Source organism: Petaurus breviceps, unplaced genomic scaffold (genome assembly GCF_028583685.1).
Source record: "Petaurus breviceps papuanus isolate PSGF00001 unplaced genomic scaffold, PetGlider_PUasm1.0 115, whole genome shotgun sequence".
NCBI classification, from domain to species: domain Eukaryota; kingdom Metazoa; phylum Chordata; class Mammalia; order Diprotodontia; family Petauridae; genus Petaurus; species Petaurus breviceps.
The window spans coordinates 9,637,532-9,648,055 of record NW_027185612.1 but is presented as its reverse complement, the minus strand read 5'-3'; the positions used below and the strand labels follow the sequence as shown (position 1 = coordinate 9,648,055).

The window sequence follows — 10,524 nt, the reverse complement described above, 5'->3', positions numbered from 1 at the left end:
GTTTTATAAAAAATTATTTTTCATAGTTATATATGTTAATATGCAATGGGTTTATTATTGTTATTTTAAAATGTAACAGTTTGAATTTCTAATATGATAAATATTGGGAGATATAGCCTACATGAACAAAAGGTCTTTCATCTCCTCAATCTCTAAGGGGTCCTTTTACCATTTTGTAGATGAGGGAACTGTGACCTAGAAAGTTGACATGTTGAGCCCAGGGCCATACAGAGAGTTAAAGGTCACAGTCTGGACTCATTCATTGGCTTCTCTAAGGGACAGAGCACAGAGATAGAGAACCTAGGTTCAGTCACATTATATAGGTATATAGATATAGATATACATACACATATACATATATATATATAAACATAATTTTTCTCATCTTTAAAATGGGAGAAATAATACTTGTACTACCTACCAAGGGCTATTGTAGGGATCAAATGAGATCATATATGTAAGCACTATATAAATGCTAAGCAGGAGATTAACATAAACTATTAGGATTAGGATTCAGGCCTTTAAATCCAGGGTTCTTTCCATTACATTAAGCTACCTAGCCTTCTCTTCCTCCAGGTGGGATGGTACTTTGATTATGATCCCCAAAAGGAAAGTATCTATAGACATAGTTAAGAAAGTACTTAAACACTATGCAAGATCCAGGTCATTTTTATTATTTAGATGATCACAAGCCCCCCCCCCCCCCAAAATACATTATTTTGCCCTAAGAAATAACCTGTCTGGTATTAAGAGAAATCTGTCTCACATAAGGACAGAGAAACTCTGTAATCAACTGTGACCCAGGTGAAGCCTTTTGAAGAGAGATGATTCGGCCCTATCTTTACTTAAAAGCAAACAACTGTCATTCTGTGAAATACCTATAGATCCTCTTCTGTTCATTAAAAACTTTCCTCCCCACGGATTTTCCCCTCAACATTCCCTCTCTTCCCCCCAGCCAGTCCAGACTTTCACATGCCCTCCTTCCTGTACCCTTCATTCAACTATCCCCTACTCAGGAAGCTGTGACTTTGTAAAACCTGGACCTCTTTCTCTCAGTTCTCTGTGTGTGCCTGTTTGGGTAAGATAAGTGAATCTAATAACTGTTGACAACGCCTTATTTTTGGTGGCAGACTTGACTCTTTGACCTACAGGTGTTGAGTCTTTCGTGCTCCTTAAAAAGTGCTTGGAAGTGCATTTACTGTAAATATTTGAAGTGCCGGAGCATGGTTGAAAATTGGAATTTAAGCCCATTAGTCGTACAGTTCTAGCCCAAACCCTGCAGGCAGCTAGGGAATCTTTTTTCTCTAACGCTAAATATGGGGGGGGGGCAGAGAGAGGGAAGAAAAATGTGGGAAGGGCCCCTACCAGTGAAAGGTTAGTTTATTCTAGAGCGAGGTCTCCCAAGTTACTCACCTCACTCTCCTCGCCTTCTAGAGAAAGGCTCTTTTGATACCAGGATCCACTATCCCTGCAACTCCCAAATCAGTCCTGGAGAAGTACACCAGGTACTCAATTAGGTGTGAGAGCCTTCTCCCTTAACCTCTCCTTCCCCCACATCTTTCACACCGAGAGGAAGAGTTCAGGCTCCGTGGAAAACAGAATTCTATCTTTCCATCTCTTTCTGTGTATTCTCCACCAGGGAACTGAAAACCCGCAGGGCAGTGCTGTTGAAAGCCTTGCCATTGAGGTTAGCTTTTCCAGGCACCACAAAAATGGGGATCCGCCGCTGGTTAAGTCGCTTGTGAGAAAATGGGGGGGGGGGGAGGGGGGGAGGGGCCGAACGCCGCATCACGAAGCTGCTGGGTGAAGGAAATAAGATGCTAAATATAAAATAATTTTTATTATTCTCAAAACTCCCAAGGAAATTATTTAATCCGCAAAGGGGCTGGATTCATGGATGAAGAAGACATTTTGCTCCCACCTCTTAACCCCTAAAATTAGTTAACAGGGCTTTATGCTTAGCAATATAATTTCTTAACAGAACGGTGTGATTTCGAGTTTGAAGGAAAATTGCATGCCCTAGTCTTTGACTAGGAACTAGGGAGGGGGTGGAGATGGGTGAGAAGAGGGACTGAAAGAAAAAATACCAAACAGACTACCCTTATGGCCACCAAAAAGAGGTCCGGTTTTTCCAATCTCTTTAAGGAAACACCTTATCTCGGTTGCTGGGGTGTGTGTTCACATAGAACATGCGTTGAGGGTACATACGAGCAGTAATGATTTTCAATCTGCTCACTGTTTAAACCAATTTCCTGCAGGACCCTAATGTTAAAAAGACCCGACTGACTTAGGCACCCTGCTGGGTTTGATGCTCAGATTTAATTACTAAACTTTTGGCTCACCGCACGGTCAGAGAACTTGGGTCCGAATCTCGACTCTGCTACTTATTAGCTGGGTGACCTTGGAAAAGTGACTTCATCTCTCTGGGCCTCAGTTTCCTCAGGTGAAAAATGAAGGATTTGGACTTTATGATTTCCAAGGTCCTTCCAACTTCAGATCTATGAACGGAGTCCAACCAACCATGCACAACCGCCACCTCCAAAACCTTTTCGCCTCAAAGGCCGGAGTGGAAATCAGTCGGCTGCATTCAGAAGCTTTCCTGCTCACTTTCTTTTCTATGTTATTAACTCTCTCCCCCTAACCTCTTCCTACCATTCGATTAAGGAAATCTCTTAGGAGGGAGCAGAGTGAGCCTTTCCCTTTAACCTGGCCGGGGGGTGGGGCACAGAGTGAGTCGGAGGAAACGGCCAAAGGAGAGGGAGGAGGGGACGAGGGTGGGCCCCAACCACCAGAGACATTGACAGGTGTTCTGTCTGGCCAATCCCGGGGGCCGGACTACAGCACCACCACCCCCAAGGGTTTCGTCTCTTCCTGGGCTGCCAATGAACGACCGAGCTGAGCCTACAAGTGGGAAGAGTTGGGAGCCTGGGTTCTTACTATCGCGGGAGCGACATTTTGCGGTGGTTACTTGAGGGGGTTGAGCGAAAAGACTCTCGGCTCTCTGGGACCGACCAGGTGCAGAAGAATTCGTGTCCTCGGGGGTTGTGCGAGTTGTGTGTCTGGGCTTGCGGCGTCCTGGGGTGGGTGGGAGGGAGGGGTGTCCTAGACGATGGTCACTCCGGTCTGATTTTCCAATAGCTTATTTTCTTATTAGAAAAATCGAGAGATTTTCACCATCACCCTAAGAATAAGGCTATCCCAGCTCCGCCACCACCACTTTAAAAAAAGGCAAAACCAAACCAAATCCCCCCCAACGATTCGAAAGATTGAAATATATCTATATAATATATATACATATATATATCAAAAAAGAACTGATGGAAAAATCCAAAAATTTCCGGATCGATGCTCTTCTAGCAGTCGACCCCCCGAAAGCTGCCTCGGCACAGACTTCTCCACTGGCTCTGGTCACGTCTCTTTCTGCCTCGGCAGCCACATCTGGCAACAGCAGCAGCAGCGGGGGAAGCAGCAGCAGCGGCGGCGGCGGCAGCAGTAGCAGCAGCAGCAGCTGCAGCCCCCCTTCCTCGGAGCACCACACTGGCGGCTCGGACTGCCTAAGGACGGAGAGCCCGTCCCCGCCTCGGATCCTCGCAGCCCACTGCGGGTTGGTGCCCAAGCCAGGTTTCCTGAGCAGCGGCAGCGGCGCCGCTGGCCATCACCACCACCACCCTGGTGCGGCGGCTGCAGCCGCGGCAGCGGCCGCAGCCGGAGGGATGGCCCTAGGGTTGCACCCAGCGCAGGGTGGAGCGGGGATCCCCACCCAAGCGGCTCTCTACGGTCATCCCATGTACAGCTACTCGGCGGCGGCGCTGGCCGGCCAGCACCCGGCTCTGTCTTACTCCTACTCCCAGGTGCAAGGGGCCCATCCCACCCACCCCGCAGACCCCATCAAACTCAGCGCTGGCACCTTCCAACTCGACCAGTGGCTCAGAGCGTCCACCGCGGGCATGATCTTGCCCAAAATGCCCGATTTTAACTGTGAGTATCAGAGAGTAAACGGGACAATGGCGCTGGCCGAGTAGGGAGGGGGAGGACTAGAGATGGAGAAGCAGGTGGGAAAGAAAAACCAGAGCTTGGGAGTGAGGGGAGAAATTGAGGTTTAACTCTGGACATATTCGCCCTATCCCCTTCTTTACTCAATTCCAGGGAGACAGTGAATGAAAGAATCTGTGATGCGTAGGGCCTATGATAATTCATACCTAGGTTATAGATACTGGGCGAGGATTCAAAACCAAATTATTAAAATGGCAACCCAGCAGTCCTTTTTCTTGTTGGTTGGTTGGTTTTTTCCTTGGAAAGTGAGAAAAGGAGAGACTCAAGTCTGTAATGATTAACTATGAGGAGTAGGGAAGCAACCCGAATTAAGAATTATACCCGCCTGTGTGCACTGGTATCCATTAATAAGAATATTTCCTTGGGAAGTGGGCCCCTATAGTGCATGCAGGCTTTTATGGAGGAAGCCCCTCATCGGTGGGATCTCAGGCCCTGAAGGACCCACAGGGCCCACTCATTTCCTGGTACTGCAGGGACTCGTAGCTTTGAACTGTTTCTGCAGATGCTCGTCTAGTTCTTAGGTGTTTTGGAGGGGAGGGAGATGGTTGAAGGGGAGAGCTACTTTTGTCTGACTGGGCCGGAAATAATTTCTAGAGTGGAGACTATGCTTTCCCAGCCTCACCGAGATTCGATACAGAAACAATTTGAGAGCTTTTACCAGCTGCAAGTGAGAACCCCCAGGGTCTGATGGAACTGACCAGAGTTAGAGACTGCGAGACAGACTTGAGCAATGGCAAAGGTCCCAGTGCTAGAATCCAAGCTGCTCAAACCTCTGGCCGCCAGGTTCGGGTATTTCCACCTTCTAGGCTGAGGAGCTAGGCTGGAAAGCTGTTTTAAGTCATCCTGCAAATCCTAGCTCAGATGCTAATTTTCTGGTGGAGATGGCAAAGCCTTCAGTCCACTAGGGTGTAGGTTTACTTAGCCCCCTGCCAGAAGGATAGGAAGGTGTATACGTATTTATTTTTTTTCCTTCGGCCGTACGCCTAAACAAAAAGGACCCATTGTTTTCGTCTGTATGGGTTTGTTTAGACTAGGGAGATGTAGACCTGAGGAAAAGAAAAAAAAAACTAGAAAAGAAAAACGTGCCAGAATTCTTTCTCCTGTTCAGGGAAGCTTGATTGTAACTGAACTGAGAAGAGTAGTGATAATGGAGACTGGGGCAAAAAATCACAGGACAGTGAGAAAATCCCAACTGGGTTACTATTTGTTCACCGGACACTAGTCCCTTTTCCCCTTGGCCCTTTTAACAGGTTAGCTCCAAATGAGGTAATAAAACCGCTTTCTCTCTCCTACCACTTTTTTTCCTGTATAATTGGAAGATTTTTATTCTTTTGAGGTGGTGGTGGCTGTTTTTTGTTTCCAAAAGCAAAAGAAGAGACAGTGAACTCCAAGAAATGGAAGCGAGCAGTCAGTTATGCTGGGGGCAGCAACCTTCATCTAGCTCTGAGTTTTGCCCAAATTCCTGGCCCGACACCTTTTTTATTTTGACGCCATTAAAAATTTTAAAAAGCCATCATGCAGCCTTTTACCCTCCATACGTTTCCCATTTATACCTGAGGTTTCCTACTTTGGAGATACTTAATCATTGTGGTTGGGGTGATGGTGGTTGTGGTGAGAATTGATATCTTTCTTACAGAACCACTAAGGTCAGAAACTTTTGACCCTGAGGGAGCCCTGGAATTTTCATTAAAATCTATATAATGAGAGGTAAAACGACTAACCAGGTAGTTTCTCCCCAAATGGTTAGGGTAGGAGTATCTCCCTCAAACCTGTCCGGAAATTTTTCTTTCCAGAATGGATTCTCCAACACCCCTTCCCCTTCTGTACCCCCATCCTTGACCCCTAGTGATCCAAATTTAATTTAATTTAAAAACAAAACCTCCCTCACGCTTTATGGTCAGAAAACACAATTCAAATACAATCTCGAAAGTTATAAAGGGGTTGAAACTGATTCCAAGGGACATCTCTTTCTTGGACTGTTGGAAACTTGTTTCGTTTACTCTAAGTAGCTTTTCTCATCCTTCCATTGCAATTTCTCAAGTAGTCCCCTCGGAGCCCCAGTTTTTAATTAAAGTTCTAATGTATTGTCAAGTTGGGAATTCGGAGCCTTGTGTAACTAAAGCAGGGGGCGTGGACCTTTTTAAATAAAGCAAATTGTCACTCCCAAGGGAGACTGAGCTCATCCCACCCCTATCCCCAGTCCTTTTTCTTTTCTTTCCTTTCTTTTCTCCTCTTTCTTTTATTGTCTACCACTTGTCGGGCTCCTGGGAAATCAAGGGGAGTCTCATTTTGAGGTCATAAAATTCCCTGTGATGTAACCGTGAGAAATTATGTAAATAAAACCACTGTTACAAATAGCCAGTTAAGCCCTGTCAGCACAGACAGCGTGGGTCTTTAATTTGCGTAATGAGAGTTCAACAGAAAAAGATCTTTCTTTTCTTCCTTCTCTTTTCCCCGGGCCCATACACCCCTTTAATACTCAAAGAGGAGGAAGTGGATTTTATTTTCGCTGGGGAAAAGGCAGTGAATGTAACCTGGTAGTAGAGACAAGGGCTAGATTTGGGAAAGAGGCAGAGTTGTGTCCCCCAAAAGACTGTTTCCCACCTTCTGGGTTTTTGCCCGACGAGATAAGAAAAGATGTTTATGTGTGTGTTCATGACGGGATAGAGAACCAGGGGGTGACTTGTTTCTGTACCTCCCTTCTGGCTCTTCTCAGAGTATTCTTCTCTCAAAGCCACCTGCAAGATGTCAGAACTCCCAGGCGCAGAGAAATATGACTAAAGACTTGGCACAATTAAAAAAACAACAACACTGGTTTCTTTTCCTTTTCTTTTTAAGTCTCAGTCTTGAATCCCGATGGCTGCGAGATGCTAGCAGGAAATAGCATCAGGTCCTTGGAGAATGGGTAAAGAGTGAGCACTGGGATTGAAAACAGAAGAGGAGCTAGGTAGCCTTGTGATCTGAGCTTGAATCGTCCATTGGAAGGCACCGGACTTAACTGAATATTTATTGCTTCGAGCATTTGTTGGTTTGGGGAAAGGGAGGAATCTAGGTCTTTCGAGACCCCTTATCCCTTCCCTCTTCTACTGATTCTCCCTTTGCCCCTCCCTACCTTGTTCTTTATAGCCCAGGCACAATCCAACCTTCTAGGGAAATGCCGGCGGCCCCGAACTGCCTTCACCAGCCAGCAGCTGCTGGAACTGGAACACCAGTTCAAGCTCAACAAATACCTCTCCCGTCCCAAGCGCTTCGAGGTGGCCACGTCGCTGATGCTCACCGAGACCCAGGTAGCCACTTTGGATTTTCTCATTTTGATGACCTTCCTTCTACCTGCATCAGAGAGGTCCTCAGGTCCCCTTCCCCCTCCCACTCCATTGCAGGGGACCCCTCCCCCCATCGCAGGTATCCCTAGCATGCTGAAAAGCCCCTGCTTTTGCCAGGAAATACCTAGGTGTAGAGAGAAGGCTCTTCCTTTCAAGCTGTCACCCTGAACGACAGCATCCCGGCACATCTGGCTCTGTTTCTCTCCTACTCCCTTGAGTCAGGACAGAGTAGTTTGAAGGTTCCTTCCTCCTACTTAGTCATCGGGCCTCTCTCTAATTCTGCTGTTCTGGAATTTGCTTTCTCCTCTGGGGAAAGGTGGGAGTAAAGAAAAGGAGGAAACCTTCAAGATTCAAGAGAGATGTTCTAACAAAATGGCTAATGGTTGAAGGTAGGATGGGGGGGGGGGGAGAGGGAGGATAATGAAGGGAAAGAGAAATGTTGAGGGCCAAAGTCGCCAAAATGCCGGTGGCAGATGGAAGGAAGGTAGTCTGTCCAGGGTCAAGTTTTCAGTGAAACGGTGGAGGTGAAGGAAAAAAATGATTGGATCTGATTCTAGTTATTAACAAGGGAGCCCTTACAATACGGATTTGCAAGAAAGTTAAGGCCACAGCTTCAAATCCTAAATTGCCTGGGAAGGAAGTTTTCCAAGAAAGGAAAGGGTAGGAAGAGTCCAAAGCGGCCCTGCTAACTTCGGGACCTTCTGTTTCTGTACTTCAGGTGAAAATCTGGTTCCAGAACCGGAGGATGAAATGGAAACGGAGCAAAAAAGCCAAGGAACAGGCGGCTCAGGAGGCCGAGAAGCAGAAGGGAGGGGCGGGGAAAGGTGGAGGAGGGGAGGAAAAGGGAGAGGAGGACCTGCTGCTTCCCTCAGACAAAAGCAGCAGCCGCCGACTTCGGGACTTGAGGGACAGTGACCCAGAGGAGGAAGAGGACGAGGAGGAGGAGGAAGAAAGGCATTTCTCCTACAAGAACAATAACGCGGCCCACTCCTCCGATTGCTCCTCGGAGGACGATTCTCCGCACACAAGACCCTCGGGACCCGGGCATCAGCCCCCACCCCAGTGAAGAGCCCACGAAGTCTGCTGGGGTGGAGAAGCAGGAGGTGGGGTGTATGACCTCACCCTCCCAACTCCCCTAACAGAGCGTCCTTCACTTTCAGTTGGACCTGGTCACATCCAGGACTTGGGAAGCTGGCACAGTTCCTTGCATTCAGCAACCTACAACCCCGATTTCTCTGATCAGGAGAGGGCAGAGGAATGGGGGGGGGGGGAGGATCATTCTTTCCTTGACTGCCTCATCCCTTTTCCCCGGTTCTCATCTTCTATCTCCTTGCCTCCCCCGAGGTTTGCCGAGGGTTTGCAGTCCAGAGTTGGCTTGAAGGGGGATTGGTAAATCCAGCTGCTGCCACTGACAAATGGATGAAGATCTGGGGACTCCCCTTCCACTACCCCCCACCCCCCAGGACCGGAAAATCCTGGCAATTTTGGTCGTTTTTGGCTATCGAGCTATGGCTGCTGTTGAAGGAAAGAAGGAAACCCAGGGGAATGTTCAAACTTGAATCTTTTTTTCCTTTGGTTTTTATTTAATTGTGTTGTGGTGGTTGAGTAAGTGGGGGTGGGGGTGGGAGTGAGATGTTGTAAGGGATTGTATTAAGCATAATACATTGGAGACCCTCCCAGCTCCCCACCAAGTAGAGAAAACTTACCACACAGTGTTAAGTGACATTTGAAACTTGAACCGTGGAACCGCTGTTCTTTTGCTGAGTATTGAAAAAATGTTTTGTGCTTATTATGTATCATGAAAAAAAAAAACTTTATGTCATGAACGTTCAAACTGCTGGAAATCTCAAGACTGTACTGTCTTTATTTTTGTATATTGTATTTATAAAAAAAAAGATACCTCTACTTATGCATGCTAAATTATTATTTAGCTTCTCCCATCGTCCATGATGGAATGTAAAATAAATTGGTTTTATACTAGATTTGAGTGTAAATCTGGATTTCTTAAAAAAAAAAAGAATGTGATTCATTTCAGTTCAACAAAAACTTATTAAGAGCTTCTTATTTTTGCAGCCCGGTGTTAAAGGCTAGATTAGGGGGTTCAACTTTTTTGTGTCATAGATCTCTCTGTCCAGAATAATGTTTAAAAAAAATAATAAATTCTAGTAAGTCAATAGTTAATAAATGCAATTAAAATTTATTACTGCAAAGGAAACCAAATATTTAAGAAGTTATCAACATATTTTTTAAAAATTCTGACTCCAGGTTACAAACCCCCTCACTAGAGAAACAAAGATTTTAAAAAAAACAACAAAAATTTTGCCATTTTATCCGGGTTTAAAATGAACATATGAAGGGTCACAACTTCAGTCTCTATTGTGTAAAGTTCTTTTGTGTATTGAACTGGTGAGTGATGGTGAGAAAAGGGGAGATGAAATCAGAATTGCAAAGTAAGATGAGAGCTTAGAGCTAAACTATACCTCAGAGGAAATCCTTAGGCACTGGTTTAGGTACCCACCTACCTTGCCTACTTTTCCTAAAGGGAAGTGAGCAGTTTAGATTTAGTTTAAATCATTAGAAACTATGTGATACTTAACTGACCTGGAGAAACCAAAGCAGGCTAAGCATGGATCCAGAATGACCATCCCCTCCTCACCCTTTTGTAACCTTTATCTTCATTTTAAAATTATTTTTTATCTGAGTGTTTCTCTAGTCCTCTGAGTTTTTTTCAAAATTATTTTAAAGTCATAAAAAAAGACATGTTCTTTTTAGATGGATTTTTTGCCCCTCTCTTGCTTTTCTGAAGTTAATTGTCCCTAATTAAGTTTTTAATGTTTAATAGATTCTTCCTACCCCTTTGCACATTTTCCTCTCTTCCCTTTGCCTAGCTGGTAATAGCTCACTCTCAGATCTGTGCAAATTTGCAGGCGAACAAACGTGAGGAGAGCCAGTCAAACTGCAGAAACATTTCACACTGGAGCTGCAATGGCTTTGGATTAATAAACCTCCGCAATGTGTCTCATCAATCACACAGGGGCTGCAGAAGGGCGACTGGCCATGTGCTATGCACATGGAGGACAGAAACCCTGGATCAAAAAGCCTGTGGTTGCTGCTGCAGCAGTTGGTTCCCTGTCCAACCTACTGCCAC

At 45.8% G+C, this 10,524-nt stretch overlaps 1 protein-coding gene across 2 annotated transcripts; it reads left to right on the top strand.

Annotated features, from left to right (window-relative positions):
• Positions 1-2,968: 2,968 nt before the first annotated feature.
• On the top strand, positions 2,969-9,421 carry MNX1 (motor neuron and pancreas homeobox 1). Of its 2 annotated transcripts, none has more exons than XM_069085135.1 (3): positions 2,969-3,978; positions 7,180-7,340; positions 8,095-9,421. In XM_069085135.1, exons 1-3 carry the CDS (start codon positions 3,318-3,320, stop codon positions 8,440-8,442), a joined length of 1,170 nt encoding a protein of 389 aa, XP_068941236.1. In that variant the 5' UTR covers positions 2,969-3,317; the 3' UTR covers positions 8,443-9,421. The 2 variants fall into 2 exon arrangements, with proteins under 2 accessions (XP_068941236.1, XP_068941245.1); XM_069085144.1 differs by having other exon boundaries at positions 2,969-3,992; positions 7,185-7,340.
• Positions 9,422-10,524: the final 1,103 nt, after the last annotated feature.

Excerpts from the sequence above, each read along its gene's own strand:
- MNX1 (XM_069085144.1), top strand. The coding sequence starts at position 3,318 with ATGGAAAAATCCAAAAATTTCCGGATCGATGCTCTTCTAGCAGTCGAC. Across the intron at positions 3,993-7,184 it reads TTAACTGTGAGTATCAGAGA|GCACAATCCAACCTTCTAGG; the intron begins GTAAACGGGACA and ends TTTATAGCCCAG. Across the intron at positions 7,341-8,094 it reads TGATGCTCACCGAGACCCAG|GTGAAAATCTGGTTCCAGAA; the intron begins GTAGCCACTTTG and ends TCTGTACTTCAG.